General features: G+C 52.4%; 3 protein-coding genes across 27 annotated transcripts in view; 2 read left to right on the top strand and 1 right to left on the bottom strand.

The window, feature by feature from the left end:
• The window catches only part of TMEM8B (transmembrane protein 8B), a 28,346-nt gene extending 23,018 nt beyond the window's left edge, over nt 1-5,328 (bottom strand). For 3 of the 22 annotated variants that reach the window (XM_070250693.1, XM_070250679.1, XM_070250680.1), the window contains exons 1-2: nt 4,739-4,872; nt 4,152-4,230 (exon numbers count right to left, since the gene is read on the bottom strand). Coding sequence is in view for 3 of the 22 variants with exons in the window: in XM_005605609.4 (XP_005605666.1) it covers nt 4,152-4,683 (532 nt within the window). In the remaining 19 variants the exon portion in view is untranslated. Of the gene's footprint in view, nt 1-4,151; nt 4,946-5,154 lie in introns of those variants that run through there. The other 19 variants (XM_070250692.1, XM_070250685.1, XR_011432382.1 and 16 more) reach the window with 15 other exon arrangements.
• A 49-nt stretch (nt 5,329-5,377) lies between these two features.
• On the top strand, nt 5,378-13,544 carry FAM221B (family with sequence similarity 221 member B). Of its 4 annotated transcripts, none has more exons than XM_005605607.4 (7): nt 5,378-5,642; nt 7,251-7,794; nt 7,942-8,082; nt 12,325-12,435; nt 12,619-12,816; nt 13,007-13,126; nt 13,488-13,544. In XM_005605607.4, exons 2-7 carry the CDS (start codon nt 7,251-7,253, stop codon nt 13,517-13,519), a joined length of 1,146 nt encoding a protein of 381 aa, XP_005605664.2. In that variant the 5' UTR covers nt 5,378-5,642; the 3' UTR covers nt 13,520-13,544. The 4 variants fall into 4 exon arrangements, with proteins under 4 accessions (XP_005605664.2, XP_070106805.1, XP_070106806.1 ...); XM_070250704.1 differs by having other exon boundaries at nt 13,276-13,544; XM_070250705.1 differs by lacking the exon at nt 7,942-8,082.
• A 3,480-nt stretch (nt 13,545-17,024) lies between these two features.
• On the top strand, nt 17,025-18,875 carry HINT2 (histidine triad nucleotide binding protein 2). The gene is made up of 5 exons (XM_023629655.2): nt 17,025-17,174; nt 18,049-18,189; nt 18,287-18,391; nt 18,497-18,569; nt 18,691-18,875. The coding sequence occupies exons 1-5, from the start codon at nt 17,094-17,096 to the stop codon at nt 18,780-18,782; spliced, it is 492 nt and encodes a 163-aa protein (XP_023485423.1). The 5' UTR covers nt 17,025-17,093; the 3' UTR covers nt 18,783-18,875.
• Nucleotides 18,876-19,113: the final 238 nt, after the last annotated feature.

The raw sequence follows: 19,113 nt of genomic DNA, 5'->3' as shown, positions 1-19,113 counted from the left end.
AACAGAGGTGTGGAGGCCATGCGTACCTCTGTGTGTGTGTGTGTGTGTGTGTTGGTGTGGGCTCTCAGGCCACTGAGCAGGCTGAAACTCCACTGTGGGGCTCAGGAGTCAGCATGGATCTGTGGAACTTCCCTGTTTATTTTCTTCCCCTTTCTGTTCCCCTTGGTCAGGAGCAGTGAAAACCCTCAGAAGCTTCACAAGAGCTGTCTGTATACTGGCTCGGGGCAGGACGGGGAAGGGGAAAGTGTGGTCAGGCTGCAAGGGGCCTGCTGGGTGGCAAAGGCAAGGCCACCACGAGAGCCCCCAGGAGAGGAAGAAAGCCGAGTCATCAGGCCCTCGAGGATTCAAAATGAGAAACCAGAAGGCATTTCCCCAGAGGGAGGCCCAGTGAGGCAGTCAATTGGTGACCGGGTGGAATCTCAAACCACTTGGGAATATTCACATTCAGAGCAGGTGAGGGTGAGGGTGGGGGGGGTCACTAACTGAAATGCCAAAATGCCAAATACCTAATTCTGGTTATTAGGAGCAGAGCCAAAGTGAGCAGGAAGTCTGGTATCAGCAGCTAGCCAGGCAAACCCATGGGAACCAGCTGAAGAGAAGAGAGTCCCAAATGGCAGGCAAAGTTCTGGAGAATCCGACTGCTCTGGAGACTTAAGACCAGCCCAGAGAAGCCCAGAAGGATGCCCCCAGGACAGGTGATAAGGTTTGGAACTCAAGCAACTTCAGGACGGGATGGGATGGGGGGGGGGGGGGGGGGCGGTGGTGGTGCACCCTGGAGGGGCGTTTTCAGCCAAGTAGGAAATACCCACAGGGCTTCCCTAGTCTGACAACCTCCCTCTCTGGAAATGGGAGATATAACTTCAAAACTGAGGTATTTGAAACAACAGAGAAAGAGGCATCTGGGAAAAGGAGGCTGCTGAAGGAGGGAACACAGGCTAAGCTTGGCCCCACAGAACTGCAGCAGCCTCAAGAGTGACCCTGCAGAGAGCTGCCCTAAATAGGTAGATGCCACCGGCCCTAGATTGGCCTGTGCTCATCTTCAAATGCCATGGTTACAACCAAGACCTACACCCAGTTCAGGCCACATGCTTGGCCTCAACTGTCAGCAAGGAAGACCTGCCACCTTGCAAGGTGAGCAACTGCCCAGGATCCAGAGAGGCTCCCAGAGCAGCATTCAGAGAGCAGTGGCAATGTATCCAAGAAAGATGAAGGGAAACGAACCAACTGATGGGGAAGACAGGTTTCCTAGGAGCCCTGGCCGTGACAACCGGGAGGCAGAAAGCCAAGAGCTGAGTAGCCTGGATACTATTATTACAAGGAATCAGAGCTCTGGAGCACCCTCTGCTGGGGTTAGAGGCGGGCATCTCCTCCCCAAAGCTGGTACCAAGGATGGGCCACTGGATGGGGCATTGCTGCTGTTAGGAAGGAATGTTGGCCAGGCCTCCAGCGCAGACCCTCAGAGACCTCGTGATGAAAAGCAGCTAACAACCTTTGGGAAACAACGGCTACAGACTAGCACGAAGAGCCCTGTGATTCAAAGGAATATGCTATGGCCTGGAGAACTGGGGAACTAGTTAAGACCCCTCCCCCCTCAAAGTGGCCAGGGGCTACAGAGGTCACAGAATAGGTTGGTGGGAAAAGGGCGCGTACAGCAGCTGGATGTGGTGTGAGGAAGCTAGAAGTTCCAAGGGCAGATGCTTGAGAAAGCATCCACAGCCCCATTCTCTCCAAGCTTTGATTTTGGGTTTTACCAGGGCCTGCAGACCTGAGTCCCAGAGGAAACAGGAGTAAGACCCCAAGCTCAGATGAATCTATCCTAGATGCCCCAGTACTTCCAGATGAAGCAAGGTGATTCTCCACCATCACCTGAAAGACACACACACACACACACACACAACACACACAGAGGCTGAGGCTGGCCCTGCAAGTGATGGTACTAGGTAGAATGAAAGGTCATTTCCTGGAATGGCAAGGCATGCCTGGGTTATGCACCTGCAGTGAGCTGAGCCCAAGGAAATGACCCAAGGATTGGGGTAGGACAAGAGACACAGGAATTACCTTCCATCCCTGAAATGAGATTGAAACCAACAATACGCATTTACTCAGACTGACTGTGCTACGATGGTCCTGTGACACTGCCAGCCTCTCCTTGGGCAAAACCTATCACCATCACTAGGTCATAGAGCACCCCTGCAGGCCAGGCCACAGTCGCCAAGGTGGTGACAATTAACAGCACTAAGGGCAGCCCTGCCTGCAGTCGGGCCTATTCAGTGCTCTTTTCCAACTTCATTACAATTCTCCCCAAAGCACCTGAACCTGCTTCTGGACAGTCATGTTTTAAACCACATCTTTCAGCATTCTACAGCTCTGTGGCTGTCAGGAACCCTTGTCCCCTAGCCAGCTCATGCTTGCTCAATGGGCTCTTGAACAAAGATGCCATGATGGCAGGGATGGAAGCTATGAATTGGGCTTAACAGCATGGACTCCCCCTCACCCAAACTGAAAAACTGACCTGGCTACTACCTCTGCTGAGTACCCAGTTTGCCAGCAGCAGTGATCCACACTAAGCCCCTCCATGGCTCCTTCCTTTAAGGAGTCAAGCTGGGGGAACACGGATTACTCATATATATATATATATATATATATATATATATATATATATATATATATATATATATAGTGGGAGGCACCCCACACTGCCTCCAACCAAGGAACTATCCACTTGGAAGGTGACACTTGAGTGATCTGTCTACAGGAGGAGCAGGAAGAGCTGAAGAGGAACATATGCGGGCCACAACATGAACCCTTCCCTTCACACAATAACACAGGCACTCAAAGGACCCAGAGGCTCACATGCACCCCACACAACACACATGTGCTGACACTCACCAACACACAAGCATGTACACACTGCACACGCCCAGCATTCCCACAGATCCCTCAGGTACACACACAGACACATAAGTGCCCAGGTACCAGTGAGCACACACACAGAGCTTGGACAGCTCTGCAGGACTGGTGACCTTTAGTATGCATTGGTCTCCTCAAGCTTGTACACTGAATCAGGCCCTGAGCTCACTGAGACCCAGCCCCCAACCCCAGCTGCTCTATTCATTGTTATTGCCAAAGATCCCTCAGGCACATCTCCACCCTCTCTGAGTGCCACCGACCAGAGGTGGCTAGGGGTTGGGGCCATGAAGCCCACAGTCATCTCCTTAGGATGGGGACATCTTTATGGCACATCTCCTACAGCCAGGACCCTCTCCTCCCCCCACACTCCACCCATTAAGAAGTTGGACTTCTCCCTCCCCTATCCGAACCACTTCCGCACTGGATGGTGGCCTTAGGCTGACAACTGGCATAGGAGGAACAGTTTGCGGATGAAGCCCCTTGTGGGCAGATAGGGGAGAGGCCAGGGTGTGCTTTGAGCCTTTCCCCACTTGGGTCTGTTTCCCTGTTAGCCATATATTGCAGCAAAAAAACCCGCTAGTATGGGATAGGAACTAGGAAACTGCCATTTACAAGTTGTATGACATTGGGCAAATTGCTTCCCTACTGAGCCTCAATTTCCCCATCTGTAAAAAGGCCTCTGAGTTTTAATGCTGCTCTAAAAGTGTCAGGAATTTTTCCCGGGTAAATAAAGCTTCTTTGGAACAAGATTCACTACAAGAAAAAAACTCATTATAATGATGACTAACCCATGTCCGTCTGCTACATGTTATTTTCAAAACTGCATTCTTCACCCTGCTTTAATGCATGCCCAATATCTCAAAGGTATCACCTAGATCTTCCCACACTGGACTAGAGGCTCTCTAGTGTGGGACTATGTCTCCCCCATCAAACTTCACAAGCAGGAGCAAGACGTCCTTGGAAAAGCAAGAGTCAAAGTGTGATCAGGATGGTCACTAGGAAAGAAAAGCTTGGAGTCTCTGTCCTAGGGACTACTGGCCGCCTGCTGAGCCTCAAACCCACAGTTACTTCTCTTCTGACCCTCCCAACTCCTCTCACTTGTGTCAGACCTTCTCCCTGTTGCTCCCCACTTCTTCCCAGTGATCTAGTTGCCCAGGTCCCACCTCTCCTGAATCCCTCTAACCCGCCCCTCCCTGCCAGAACCCCATCCCTGCCTCAGTCTTTCCTGCTTCTGCACTCACCAGCCCCTGGGCCAAGGACAGAGAAGAGCAAGAGCAGCAACAGGGCTGGCGGCAGCTGGAGCCCAGACCTGACTCGAGGCTGGGAGAGGGGCAGGGTATGAGAGAGAGGGGTGGGTAGTGGGAGAGACTTGGGTAAACACAGAGATGAGGGCAAAGGCTCAGATAATGGGTTGGACTGGGCTGGACACTGGGGCTTAAACAAGGGAAGCGAATGGGATGGAAGAAGGGGCCGTGATGAGGACTGGAGCAAGGGCAGGGGTTGGGCCCGGGACTTAAGCAAACACTGGGAATGGGTTTGAGATACGGGTTGTGCTGGGATTTGTGACAGGAGGTGGAACAAGGCCAGAGGCGGGGATGGGGGCCAGGCCAGGGACTGGGACTGGAGGGGGAGCCTGGGTTGGGACCCGGATCTGGGCATTCGCTGGGACCCAGGCCTGGGCCGGGACCCATTTGGGAAGCGGGGCAAGGGCGGGGCCGGGGGCCAAGGTCTGGATTGGGATAGGACGAGGCGCCGGGACAAGGGCTGGGCCATGGCCCGGGGCGGGGGCGGGGCCGGACAGGCCAGCGCGGGCGCTCGCAGAGCTGACCCGCGGCTCCGCTCCCCACCCCTGCGGGATGGCCTCCGCTCTCTCGCGGGCCCGGGGCCGGGTCGGGCCGCTGGGGCCGGTCTGGGGACCTGGGTAGGAGTTCAGGCCTGGGCGACTCCGGGCTGCGCTGGACCGGCGATAACCAGGCCCCGCGGCGGCGGTCTGGGCCTGACGACGTTGACGCTCCGCCCCTCGACCAGTTCGATTGGTCCCTCTCAGGAAAGCCCGCCTCCTGCCCTATTCTATTGGCCTTAAACTTGGTCCCGCTGGGCTCCGAGGACAGACTCCGCCCCTGCCCAGCTACCCGAGCCCCTGCCTTTCTCACCCCAACCGCGGAGCCCCGACGCCGGGTCAGATCCTCACGGCCCCCACCTACCGCCCCACCGACATCTCACAGAAACCCTACAGAGACTCACACAAACCCAGACACCACGGGCGTCCCCACAGATGTCCCCGAGACTCTCACAGAGATCTTGCAAACCCCTTTACAAGAAGTGAACCTTCTAGGTTCGTCCTGTCTGGGTCTGATGCAGCTCTCTCAGGAGACCTCACCCACCCGGCAGATGACCAGACTGCTGTTGGCACTGAGACTACTGGGCGTTCCGGTTGCCCCGGTGACAGATCCCTCCTCTCCCGGCCCAAGTTCTAGAGGCCTCAGTCAAGCTCCTCCCTCATCGCCCCCGGACCCCCTTGTCCCTCCTCCTCCCAACCTTCCCCAGATCTGGCCAGAGCTCCTTTGCGAATTTCTGCAGATGTCCAGGTCCCCTTCCCAAGTCGTAGACCTGCAGGCAACGCCGCTGACCACACAGCGCCGGCAGCTGGGGCTCAACGTCACCCGGGAGCCTTCCCTCCCTTAGGGCTAACCTGACTTAAGGACTTGTAACAATCAAGCCAAAGCCTAGAGGTACGTCGTTTCTCCAAGGTCCCTCCTCCAAACCCTCATCCCACTCCCCTCCTAACACCTTCTGTCCCTTCCCACCTAAGTCGGATCCCCTCCCATTCTCTACTTTTCAAACTCGCCCCCCCCCCCCACCCACCCACGTTTCTCCGCCCGGTTCCCTCCTCCCCTTCTTCCCCTTCTCTCCCATCCTCTGGTGCTTCACCCTCAGGTCCCTTTTTCCTCTTTCTGAACGTCTGATCATTTCCTCCCCATCATCCTACCTCTCCCCCTGCTTCCTGTCCCAAGCTTCCCTTTGGAAAGATTCTGATGCCCTTAAGTGATGTATTTAGTATCTCTGGAGCATGGGGGGAAAGTAGGGAGCAGGGAGGGTTAAGGCTGGAATCCTTAGGCAGTGTTGCAAATGATGACAGGCCTTGAATGTCAGAGCCAAGAAGTGTGGACTTAATCCTTAGGCTGAGTCACTGAGTGTTTTTAAGCAAGGGAATGCCACTGTTAAGTTTGCATGCTAAAAAGATCTCAATTGGGTCACTAAGGAGAACTGATTTTGGACATCCGTCCACAATAAATTAGGCACACCTTGCTCCCCACAGCATCCTGGGCTCACCCCAGCACAACACCAACTCTTTTTTATTGTCATTTTGGTTAACCTGTCTCCTTCCCAGATTCTTTCAACTGAGTCCAGTGCTTAGCACAGTGCCTGAGTAAAAGTGGAAGATTAGGCTCTTTTTAAAAGTGTAAGTTACATAAATCAATGAAAGAATGGGTGAGTGGATTAACATGCTGGGGAAGGTGGCAGATGGGCAAAGTTATTACATAATCCAGGTAGGAAAATGATGAGAACTTGAACAAAAATGGAGGGAAAGGAGAGCAGAGAATGGATTTGGGGGATATTTAGAAGATAGGAAATGCAGTCCTTGGTACCTATTTGAAGACGAGGGCTGAGGGGAAAGGAGAAGACTAGGAGAATTCCCAGAGTTCAGTTTTCATGCCCTGTGGGACATCCATTTAGTGATATCCAGCAAGCAGTTGGGTATGAGTGTGAAGTACAAGGATTTAAAGAGGCCTGAGCTGGAAATATGGGCTTAGGAGTCATCAGCATGTAGCTGGAAGCAGTCGAAGCCTTGAACATGAATGACATCAAGGGAGGATGTATGTGGTCCTTAGACAAAACTAGACTGTAGTTGGGGCCCTGCCTAAGGCATGTGGCACCCTCCTGCACTCTTGGGAGCAAACCCCCATTTTGGCTTGGTACTCCAGTCTCTAGACCTCCACATCCTTACCCCCATGGTCCCAAGGTACGCCTAGGACCCTGCTCTTGGACTGGCCAAGTTGCTATGTTCAGCTTCCCTCCTGGGTCATGGTCCTCTGCTACCATCTACTGATGGGATTCTGACTGCTTCAGCTCCTTCACAACCCAGAGCAACGTGCCATGTGGGGTTTGGGCACATGGGTGAACCTCCTGGCACCATATCCTGACCCAGAGCTCATCCTGCTTCCCCTTATCTCAGGTGCACTGAGAACCCTATCCTAATTCCATAACTCCCTGTGAACCCTGACTTGCAGACCCTCCAATCCCCACCTAATGAAAACTCTACCCTATTCTACCACTAGATGGAAGCAGACGAGGTCACAGAAGAGCCTCATACCACCATGGATGCAGAGGAGCACCCCTCTTCAAAGAACCCCCCTGCCAAGGACTCACAGGGGCCCCCTATCCATGAAACCCCTTTGGAGCCTGCCGTCTCTGAGAACTCTTTAAACCACTCTGTCTCTGAGATCTCCTTGGAGACCCTTATCCCTGAGACCCCATTGGAGACTCACATCTCTACGGTCCCAGAGAAAGAGCTTACTTTTCATACCTCATCAGTAGACCATGTCCCTTTGTCTTCCTCTGATGCTCTGAATGAAGACCTCTTCTCTGAGACTTCCTCCAGTGAGGTCTCATGGACAAAGAAGTCCATTCAGACCTCTGAATCTGAGATCCTTCAAAAGGACTCCCTTTCAGGCCCTTCAGCCCAGGTCCACCGAGACATAGCAGAAAAGAGGGAAGAGCAAGGAGAGGATAAGGAAGGGGTGGATGCCACTGCCAGCACCCCTCACACAGCTCAGCCTGCACACCTACTGGGCAAGAAGAAGGGGAAGAAAGGAGTTAGCCGTAATTGTTCCTGCCCTTTTCCACATTCTTATCACTGTCTCTCACCTGCCCCAGGAGGAGGGGATTTGGGTTACTCTTTGACCTTGCCCCTTCTCTTAGTTTTAGGCCTCCTCACTTCCCCTGGGTTATTCAGCCCTCCCTTCCTAGGTTACACAGTCCACCCAGTGGTCCCTGTTAAGGCAGAGTTGGTGGAAGTGGCTAAAGCAATGCAAAGAGAGAAGTTTGGTGCTCAGGTGAATCATCTTTTCCAGTGGGAGAAGAATGCAGCCCTTAATGCCAGGCAGATAGGTGAGCCCAGGTAGCCTTTCAGAGGCCTGCGACAGGCCCATGGTCATCCTCCAATCCAACAGAATCTGGAAACCTACCCATTCAATGGATAGCTGCCCCTTGTGGAAATGGCAATGACACCTGCCTAGAATCTCGAGGAGAGCAGGCAGGTGGGCCAAGGTGGACGGCATGGATGCAAACAGAAATTGGGGATATTCATATAAAGCAAAGGTAGGGACAGGTGACTGAACAAAAATTGTTAAAAACGGAAGGGCCACAGGCCAGCCCCAGATCTGGGGCTCAGATAGCCTGCACCAACAGACCCTAAGGCAGAGATGGCCCAGGACCCTGGACAGTCTTCAGGAAACTTGTTGCTCTGACATGGCACAAGGCCTTGGTCCCCTCCGTGGAACTCCATTAAAAGGCCGTCCCCCGGGGCCAGCCCGGTGGTGCAGTGGTTAAGTTTGCACGTTCCGCAGAGGAAGATGGGCACGGATGTTAGCTCAGGGCCAGTCTTCCTCAGCAAAAATAGGAGGATTGGCAGTAGTTAGCTCAGGCCTGATCTTCCTCAAGGAGAAAAAAGAAAGAGAGAGAGAGAAAAAAAAAGCCTGTCACCCCTGCTGCGGGACCCATGATCACCTGGATACTCAAAAGCTGAGTCTCCTCACCAAAGAGGAGAGTCGTATCTTCTAGCCCTGTTGATTCCCAGTCTTAGCCTGGAATTAGTACCCTTGACAGTCCTGTTAGTGGCATGCTGTGCTTATCTGTGTCTATATATAAAGGGTGTGCAGATGTCCTGTGTGAAAACACCCCCTCCTGTGTGTGAGCACGTGTACCTGTGTCACTGAACTTTATATCTATAGAGACGACCTTCAGTAAGAGGGCCACTCTGACCTGCTATGAGGATTCTCGGGTTTCTAGACTGAATTCAGTAGATGTCTCTGTGTTTATTTTGGTCTTTCTTACTTTCTTTCCCCTTATGATGGGAGTGGAGTTATGTAGAAACTAGCTTGGTCTAAAGACAACCAGGTAATTCTATGTCCTATCCCTCCTCCACGGAATTTGCTTTCCTCATTCCCATGCAGGGACCCGCCCCCTCCCCTCTGGCCAAGAAAGTCCCAGCGATCTCATTTGCTTCTCAGTCTCAGTCCAGGCATGGAGACAGCTTTGTTGGCTTATTTTAATATCTCCTGGCGCTCTGGTTCTTCTTGCAAATGCAGTGTCTGTTCAGTCCCCTCATTCTCCTTCTGAGAACTTCCTGTCTGCTCCCCACTCTTCAAGGCCACTGCAATTCTTCAGACTGAACTTCTTCATTTTCCTGTTTAAACAGGCATTTCTATACAGAAATTTGTGTCATTCAAGCCTGAACAAAGATATTTGGGGTTCCCTTCTAATATTGGGGACCTTGAGTCGCTGGAGAGTCAGTATATGTGCTGTGTAGAGAAATATCCAGTGTGAACTTTTCTTTCATCGTTCAACATTTATTGAGCACCAAGTATGTGCCAGGCACTGAGCTAGCTGTTGAGATGGCAGTGCGTGCTGGTGGGGTGTCAAAGACAAAATCCCTCAAATAATTTGCACTCTATGAGAGACATCAAGAAGTGAAAGGACAACTCTAATCCATTCTAATGATTGCTATGGTTGAGGTCAGCCCAGGGTGCTGCATGAGCAGAGAGAAGGGGCATCCAGTCGTGGGGGCTCGAGGAACAAGCCTTGGAAGGGATGGCTTCCCAGCTGAAATCTGTAAGCTAAGGAAGAAGAGCAGCCAGGTAAAAAGTGGTGAGGTGAGACAGGACAGGGCCAGGCACCGGGAGGGAATGGTGAGCAACGCAGTATGCCTGCTGCAGAGCATGGGCAGAGCAGCCCGGTTCAGCTCTGGAAGGGCAGAATCGCTCAGGCATTTCGCTGCCAAGCTCAAAAGTTGGGATTATATCCTGAGGGCAACAGAGAGTCACTAGGAGATTTTAAATGACATGAACAGTTTTGTGTTTTTGAAAGATCACTCTGGCGGTAGGGTAGACTGGAGACAGGAAGACGACACTATGGGGCACTGGTAATAATCCAGATGAGAAGTGGGCGGATGAAGGCGGAGAGAAGTAGACAGATTCAAGTAATGCTAAGAAGGTAAACTGAGCTTTTCATCATTGGATGTGTAGGATAAGAGAGAGGGACATGCCTGGAATGACATCTAGGTTTTTGGCTTAAGTAACTGATTGGATGATGATGCCCTTAACTAAATGCCTAAAACAGAGTAGATGCTTGAACAGAGGACAAAGGATGAGGGCCAGGTTTGGAATGATTGGATATAACACATCTGAAGTGCTCATGGAACATGCTGGTGAAAGAGTCTAGTAGACAGCTGGCTATATGCGTCTGAGGCTCAGGAGAGAGGTCTGGGCTAGAGACATCATGTAAAGACAGCTGTATGTTGTATGGTGACAGTCTAAGCATAAAGAGATGTTATCATGCAAATGTGATTATGTGAACGTGGAATGGACTGTGTTGCACAGGGTCAAAATGGCGTCCCAGATAATGTCTCCTCCCCCTGCCAGTCATTGTCCACTCATAACAGGAAGAAGATTTGGAATCAGGGAAGAGAGTGGAGGGCCCGACTCTGGAATACAGCCAGATGTCAAGTGTCCCACTTTAAGGGCCCTGACACCTGTACTAGAGTCTGAGGTGTAGTTGCCAGTCTCCCTGTACAAAGTCCAGTCATCTTCATCTGAAAGCTGGGCACTGACTCCCACATCATTGCGTGGACTGGACTCTCCCAGGTTCTCAGGCTGGGCCTTGATCTATGGGCACGGACCCTCATTCACCTCCACACCTCACCTGATCATCTAGTGTATCCTACTACTCTGGACAGAGTTCAGAATTCCTTTAGTGGAATCCTGGCCCCCACCCACCCCATTGTGACTCTGCCTACCCTGCACTTTCAACTAAGCCTCCCTGGTGTAATGGGGAACTGGCACTACAGGCTGCCAGTATCAAGACAGAAACTGCAAAGCCAAAAGCCACATCTGGACAGGGTTTAGACCCTGAGGGACCATGGGTAAGACAAGAAAACTTAGTCTGACAAGTAGGCACAGAATTGTGGATTGTGGCCTTGGCCAGAGTCAAAGAACAGAGGACCCTTAACTCTTTCTCATCCTCCTTATGGAACTTCAGGGTTATGCCTGGAATAGTGGGTCTCTTTTCCTTCCTGAAGGAATTTGCTCATTCACTTATTCAGTCAAGCAGTCTGTGTTCTCTGGGCACCTATTTTGTGCCAGGCCCTGTGCTGGGACTAGAGATATAAATGAAAAGGCAGGAATGCAAGTTATCAGTCCATTATAATGCATTGTACTGTGATAAGAATAGCACACAGTGCCATGGAAGGAAAGAGGAGGGGCCCCTAGACAGACAGGGGAAGTCAGTGACAACTTTTTGGTGGAGGTGACGCTTCACTGCAGCCTTTAAATGGGAATGAGAGTCCTACAGCTGAAGGTCCCACTCCAGAGGGACTCATACAGGACTCTTGGCTAGAAGTAGGGGTACTCTCAGCTCTCATGGAGGATGAGAAAATCTGAGTGGGAAGTGCTCTCTGGTTCTCCTCCCACATTTACACCTACTCCTTTCTCCTGAGCCTTGGAGAGCCAAGGGCAGCCCTTCTCAAGTTCATAGAGGGCATTAGTTCAATCACACCGGGAACATGGAAGAGAAGTCTGGTGTCAACCTGGAGAAGGGCTGCTCCTGGCCCAAGCGCTGCCCAGCCTCCTCCTCCTCTTCAGGTCTCTTCAACAACCTTGCTCCTTAGGAGCCAATCCCCACCATCTACTCTACACCTGGCCAATCATCTTCCCTTTCCCTCACCTCAGACACTTCAAGGAAACAAAGTTGAGTTTTGTTTGTGGGGAGGAGATGAGAATCCCCACAGTCACAGAAAACTCAGTGAGATTCATGTTCATCTCCACACAAAATTTCATTACTAATCTTCCTGTTCAGAAATTGGAGACTGTCTTCAGTCATCTCTGACAGGCGGACAGAGACGGAGTGGATCCTAGGGCGGGAAGGGGACTGAAAACACTTGTGGGACAATGAGAAAACCTTGAGGAACAGAATCTAAAGGGGTAGGGATGAGGACTTGTGGGTGGAGAGGAATACACCTGGAGGGAGAGGTGAGCCCCGCACCCCCACCCCAAGGAGATAGGTGAGAACACCTGGGAGAGCTTAGGCTATTTTTCCTTCTCACTTTTCCTAACTACACCATCCCTCCACACCCAGGCCTCTACATTGGCTGGCGCTGCCCCCACTATCTATGGGATTGTTTCCGGATTGGGGATGAGTCCAAGTGCTTTTGTGGACACTTGTTGAGAGAGCACCAGATAGTCTCAGGTAGGGAACTGACCAGCCCGGGTGGGTGGGGAGGGATAAGTGCACTCTGTCATGTGTCAGGATGGATGAGAGAAAGGCGGGGGGGGGGGTGGGGGGGGTGGTGTATGTGGGAAGGGCTGGCATGGGAAGGCCAGACCCTATCAGGTCCTGGTGTAATCCTACCAACCATCCACATTCCCGTAGACATATCCGTGCCCTGCAATGTGGGTCAGTGCCGCTGCCTCATGTTCTGCTTTATTCCATCACGCCCGGAGGAGGTGGGTGAGTTCTGGCTCAAAAGACGGGCCACCTTTGACCCCAAGGCCTGGAGAGCCCAATGTCGCTGTAAACACAGCCACGAAGACCACTCAGCTATCGGGTCCCATCCCTGCAGGGTCAAAGGTACCTTCTAGAGCAAGGGGAGTACAGGGGTGGGCAGGGGTGGGGATAGGATTCAAATAGTTTGGGGGCAAGGATGGGGGAGCTGGGAGGAGGGATGGGTTTGTGGTTGGTGAGCAAGAGATGAGAATATAGTCAGCCCATGGGTGAGCCCAAATTCTCTATACTTTTCTTGGCTGCCCCCTTGCCCTAGGCTGTTGCTGCAACTGCTTCGAGTCTAATTTCCTCTGCGCGGCCTGTGACCGGCGCTGGGAGGAACATGAGACTTTCTTTGAGACTGAGGGGACCCGGCGACGAGGAAGGAAGCCTCACGGTGAGGGGTAGCCTGGAACAGGGGGCCACTCCAGGGTCTGTAGTCAGAAGGCCAGGCAAGAAGGCACTCCCTCCCTCAACCAGCCCCTCCTGGACTACCTCACTCCCTCACCGTCCGCATCCCACACCTGCGCTGGTTTCCGCCCCCAGGAGGAGACTAAGTGCCTTTTGCAGAGATGCCTGCCCTCCAAGAAGCCATCATCAGCAACTCTAACTTTGAGACCCTACAGAAGCAGGAGCCCTCTGGCCATCCCAGCTCCCACCCTACTCCCCCTGGGCTCCCTGGCCCACACAGCCTCAGGCCTGGCCCTACATCTGACCCCTGTACCTGACCCTTTCACCTCTACTCTTCCCTCCTCCAGGGACAAATACGGTCAACACCTGGCCCAGATGAGCAATAAAAGGGGAAGCCGCTGGAATCTGACCTGGCTCTGTATGGGGCAGATAGGGCCCAGCCCAGGGACCTTAGAGTCAGCACCTATTGGGGGCGAACAAGAGTACCAGGCACGAGAAAGTCTGGATCCAGCCATCTGCCTCCACTACACCTACATTTAGGCTCCAGCTCTGGCATCAGAAGGAGAGAGGGGCTTCAAGGAAGCCAAGGAGAGAGGGGGTTTCAAGAAGGATAGAGTAAGCAGTGATGTTAGATGCAGCTGGGGGCTCCAGTAAGATAAAGACTGAAGCGTCCGTTGGATTTTGCAGTTAGAAGTCTTTGGGGACATCAGAGAGTGTACTTTCAGTGGTGCAGTGGAGGCAGAAACCAAACAGCAGTAAATTTGAAGGAGTTTCTTTAAGATGCAGGAGAGAGAAGTCAGACAATTTCCTGAGGGAGACGTGGAAGTATTTTTTAGGAAGGAAAAAGGGAAGGGGCCAGTAGATAAAAATACCTTAAAGGATGCAGAAGAGAAAGAGAGATGCCTGGTGAGACAAGATCCCAGAGACGGAGGGGGGAGATGAGATCCAGGCAGAGGTGAAGGGATTTGCTCTGGACAGGAGAAACACCACTTCCTAAGACCAAGAGGAAGGAAGGAAGAAAGGATGGGGCTATGGGACTACATCAAACTAAAAAGCTTCTGCACAGCAAAGGAAACCATCAACAAAACGAAAAGACAACCTGACAATTGGGAGAAGATATTTGCAAACCATATATCAGATAAGGGGTTAATATCCAAAATATACAAAAAACTCATACATCTCAACAAAAAAAAAAAACAATAACCCAATTAAAAAATGAGCAAAAGATCTGAACAGAGATTTCTCCAAAGAAGATATACAGATGGCCAACAGGCATATGAAAAGATGTTCAACATCATTAGCTATTAAGGGAATGCAAATCAAAACTACAATGAGGTATCACCTCACTCCAGTCAGAATGGCTATAATTAACAAGACAGGAAACAACAAACGGTGGAGAGGATGTGGAGAGAAGGGAACTCTCATACACTGCTGGTGGGAGTGCAAACTGGTGCAGCCACTGTGGAAAGCAGTATGGCATATCCTCAGAAAATTAATAATACCATATGATCCAGCTATTCCACTGCTGGGTATTTATCCAAAGACCTTGAAAACGCAAAGGCATAAAGATACCTGCACCCCTATGTTTATGCAGCATTATACACAATAGCCAAGACTTGGAAAGGATGGGGCCTTTACTGAGCTGCAGACAGCAGGATCTTGTGGAAGTTCCCCTGTGAAGTAGGAGACGAGGTCAGTTGCTGGTGAGGGAGGAAAGGAATAAGAGTGGGGAGTAAGAGACGGGAAGAAAGTGGTGACGGTTTGGGAAGGCTAATGTGGGGAACTGGAAAAAAATCTGATCAGTAGGTAGTGAAGGATTTAGGTACAGGTGCAAAGCGGGAACTCAGAGAAGCAAAGAAGCAAAATATTTAGCTTAATCAGTGGTGATGGGAGGGTATCGGGGAGGATGATCAGGGAAATAAGGCCAAAGAAGGCAGCTTGAGGATGCGGAGGGAAAGAAAGTGAAGCCAGGAAGCAACTGACAGATTGAAAAAAGGAGCAGTCAAAGTAACAGAAAGCAGCACAGTGTAGGGGTGAGAGCTGAAGTGCAGGAGACAGTGGTCAGAACCTGCAGGGCGTCGCAGCTTTCAGATGAGAGCAGCTGAAAGTGACCACAAGGGCTTGGAGTAGAGAAGACTGTGGGCCGGGGCCAACATCAGTGAATGTAGGGGAGTGACTAGGAAGCCCATAGGTGATTCTTATGGGGAGTTGGAGATCCTGACACTAATGGGCTCTGTGATTCTAGGCAAGTCACTTTCCCTCTCTGGGCCTCAGTTTCCAGATCTGTAAAATAGGAATAATCTCTTCGCTACCTGCTCTTTATGAGAACCCATAGAAATAACCAGCTTCAAAGTGCTTTGTACTCACCTACTCCTCCTGGCTAGTTTCCTTCCTCTTTCTAGATCCCAGCTCCTCTCTTGCCTTTCTCCAGAGCAGCTCTAGGGGCTGCTGCTGCCCCAGAGGCACTGCAGGGAACTGCAGCCTCTGGGGCACAGAGAAAAGGCCAGTCTACATTTCCTCACATTTGAGGAGGCCGCCTATCCTTCCAAGGAAAGGAATACAACCTAGACTGCTGGAACTCCTGGGGGAAATTACAGGGTCAATGTCTGCCCTTTGGAGGAGAAAGGACTCTTTAACAATAATATGACTATACAAAAGAATCGGTATTCTCTCAAGAAGCGGAGTTCCTCCTTCCTGGTTATATGCAATTAGCGCACTAAAACTAACTCAACTAATAGTCAACAACAGAGGAATGATTACTATGATAAACTCATTCAAGGAAGTATTACACAGCCATTACAAAGTATATTTACATAGATTAATAATATGGAAAATTGATTGTAAGTGGCTGAATAAGAATATGCAATACATATGTATTATATATTGTGAAAGGAAATGAAACACCAAACGTCATTCATTTATTGAGCGCCTATATGTGTCAGGCCATGTGCTAAAAAAAAAAAAGCCTAAAGATACAATGGTGACTTTTGTCCTGTGTGTTAAACTTCAGACTAAAACTTACCTGGTGTGAGTATGTTAGCATTTTATGACCCCATGTTTCATCTGTCAAAAATATATATATTCCAGCAGAACGAAATAAACTTGTGACAGAGCCACGACGCACTTCCCTTGTCCTTCAAACCCAGATTCCTGCAAATGCCAGGCACAGAGCTAACCGTATCACACACCTTTTCTGATTAGGAAAGGACGCTTGGACACATTCTCCTTTGCTTATTAGTCGTGGGGCAGAGATAGGATACTCCTGCGCCCTCTCATTAAAAAAAAAAAAAAAAAAAAAAATGCAAAAAACGCCCTAAAAACGAACTGCAGAACCTTTCCTCTTGGATTGAATATGTTAACAAGAACATAAACGAAGTAGGAACTGCCCTTAGATGAGTAAGTTAAAATCTCTGAAACGCTCAAGGGGCTGAAACTGCCCGTGTGGGGAAGACGCTGGGTATCTATCCCACCGGTTAAAAAAGACGCCCTCCCAGTTCACCTTCAGCGCGCGCGCCCCGCGTCCCCACCGCCCGTTTCCTCCGGGACCCAAGGCCTCGAGTCCAGGGCTCCGGTGGCCCCCGGGCCAGTCAGCGCCGAGGGCCCCAGAACCGCGCCTGCTCCCGGCCAAGGCGCGGGAAGGGCCTCCGGAACCCGGGCCCCGGGCCGCGGGGCAGCCGGCGCCGCGAGCTCGGCGACAGCAGGAGGGAGCGCGGCCCTTGGGCCTCTGCGTCCTCCCGGGACAGCGAGCAACGACCTCGGGGCGACACCGGCTCTGGGCTCCAGCGGGAAAAGGGCCCCGCCGGCCGGAGCCGAAGCCAGCGAGCGCGCAGCGGCCCCGCGTGGCCGGCGGCAGCCTAGGGTACGACCGGGCCGCGCCGGGCTCGGGGGCGCGCGGGCCGAGAGCCACCCAGCGGGGCGGAGCCAGTGGCCGGCCCACCCGCGGCTGAGGGAAGATGGCGGCCGCGGCGGTGCTGGCCGCCGGGCTGCGCGGGGCGCGCAGGGTCGTGGCGGCCGCGGGGCCGCGGGGGGCGCAGGTGAGCAGCGCCGCGGGCGAGGAGGGTCCCGCGGGCTCGGAGCCCTGCGGGCGGGCGCCGCGTTCCCCCGGCTCCCGGGCGGGGACGCTGGCCTTCCCGAGGCGCGAGCTCCGGGCTCACGGGGCGGCGGGCCGGCGTCGTGGCGGCGCCTCCGAAGCCGTGCTGCGCGGGCAGCGAACCGGCGGGCAGGGCTGCGCGGCCCTCGGGGTGCCGGGAGCTGTCTCCCCTCGGCGCCCGGCGCGCCGCCCTCGGGCCCCTGGCCTTCCGCCGAGCGCTCGTGTTCGCCCCTCACCTTCCCCACCTGCCAGAGCGACTCGAGGGGTCGTCTCGTCCTTTTCTCCCACAGTGTCGCAGCCCTGAGTCCAGGCTTCCCTGAGCCCCTGGGAACCCGGGACGTCCCTGCCCTCAGTCCCCCGGGGCCGGGCTTGCCGAGTTCACTTAACTGAACTCTAACCTCCGCCGATCCTCGGGACTGCAGTTAAAATTCATAGGAAGAAGTCAAGTGCGACACCCAGACGCCCTCGTGTCAAACAGGGCAATGGTATTAAAACCTGAATAAAACAAGTAACCCAGCTTAAAGATCAGAAAACAAGGGAAATACGTGGAAACTTTTAACAAGGTGAGAGTAAATGGAAAGAGCTCCAAGTGGTCTTAAGAGATGGTGCAGATCACCCCCTTATTTTACATTTGAAGCCGAGAGAAGGGATTTATGTAGGCTGTTTCAGTGGTAAAATAGGAACTGGGACTTAAGTCTCCAGGTTCTCGTTCTGGATCCTTTCCCCCGAGCAGATTTTTATTTCACCTGCGATCCCTGACAGTATATGGGAGCGCTGTTGCCGACTCCCTCCCTGGGGTGTGTCTGGCCCACCTTCAGGTCCGAGGGGCTGCAGGCGTGACTGATGGGAACGAAGTGGCCAAGGCTCAGCAGGCAGCTCCCGGGGGAGCAGCCCCCACCATCTTCTCTCGGATCCTGGATGGAAGCCTCCCAGCTGACATTCTGTATGAGGACCAGCAGGTGGGCTGCCCTTAGGAGCCATCCTCTTAGGAATTTCCTAGATCCCATCCAGCCTGTTGAAGTAACATGGTGGCCTCTGGCCTGTCACTGCTCCCAGTGTCTCGTATTCCGTGACGTGGCCCCTCAGGCTCCTGTGCACTTCCTGGTCATTCCTAAGAAGCCCATTCCTCGGATTAGCCAGGCTGAAGAAGGAGACCAGCAGGTGGGAAGAACAGGGCAAGGGTTTGGCTGGGGGGAGCCCTAGACTCAGCTAGAGGTTTTGCTCCCTGTGAAGGAAGCCATCTGTCTCTCTCCCCTTTCCCTGTAGCTTCTAGGACACCTTCTCCTTGTGGCCAAGGAGACAGCAAAGGCTGAGGGGCTGGGAGATGGATACCGACTTGGTGAGTGACTTCTGGCCCTTGAGCCCCTCACCTGTAAATTCTCATACCTACCCCTCGATATGATCTTCATTCTTTGACCTTTCCCGTGGTCCTGAGCCCCTAACCCCAAGCTCCATTTCAGTGATCAACGATGGGAAGCTGGGTGCACAGTCTGTCTATCACCTGCACATTCACGTGCTTGGGGGCCGACAGCTCCAGTGGCCTCCAGGTTGAAGCTACCAACTGACAAAGGACCACAGACCCGGATGCATGGATGGGATGGGAAAAAAGGTATCTTATGATGCTAATAAACTTGCTCTCTCTCAATTTTGGATCCCTGTCTTAAATATATAAAGACTTATACCAGAAATAGGAAAGAAACTGATTCAAGGCTATGATCCTCCTTGACTATGGTCTGAGTTAGACACTAAGGAGGCCCACCCTGTAGTACAGGCAAAGGCGCATTCGCCTACAGATCTGTGAGTCCTCATAACTAGTGGTCCACCTGGAACAAGCTTCTAGAAAAGTAGCTGTAGAAAAGCCTGAGTGTATAGGAAGAGACTGA

The sequence above is a fragment of the Equus caballus genome, chromosome 25 (genome assembly GCF_041296265.1).
Source record: "Equus caballus isolate H_3958 breed thoroughbred chromosome 25, TB-T2T, whole genome shotgun sequence".
Lineage (NCBI taxonomy): Eukaryota > Metazoa > Chordata > Mammalia > Perissodactyla > Equidae > Equus > Equus caballus.
Note: the sequence above shows the minus strand (reverse complement) of the source record. Positions and strands in the feature narration are given on the sequence as shown.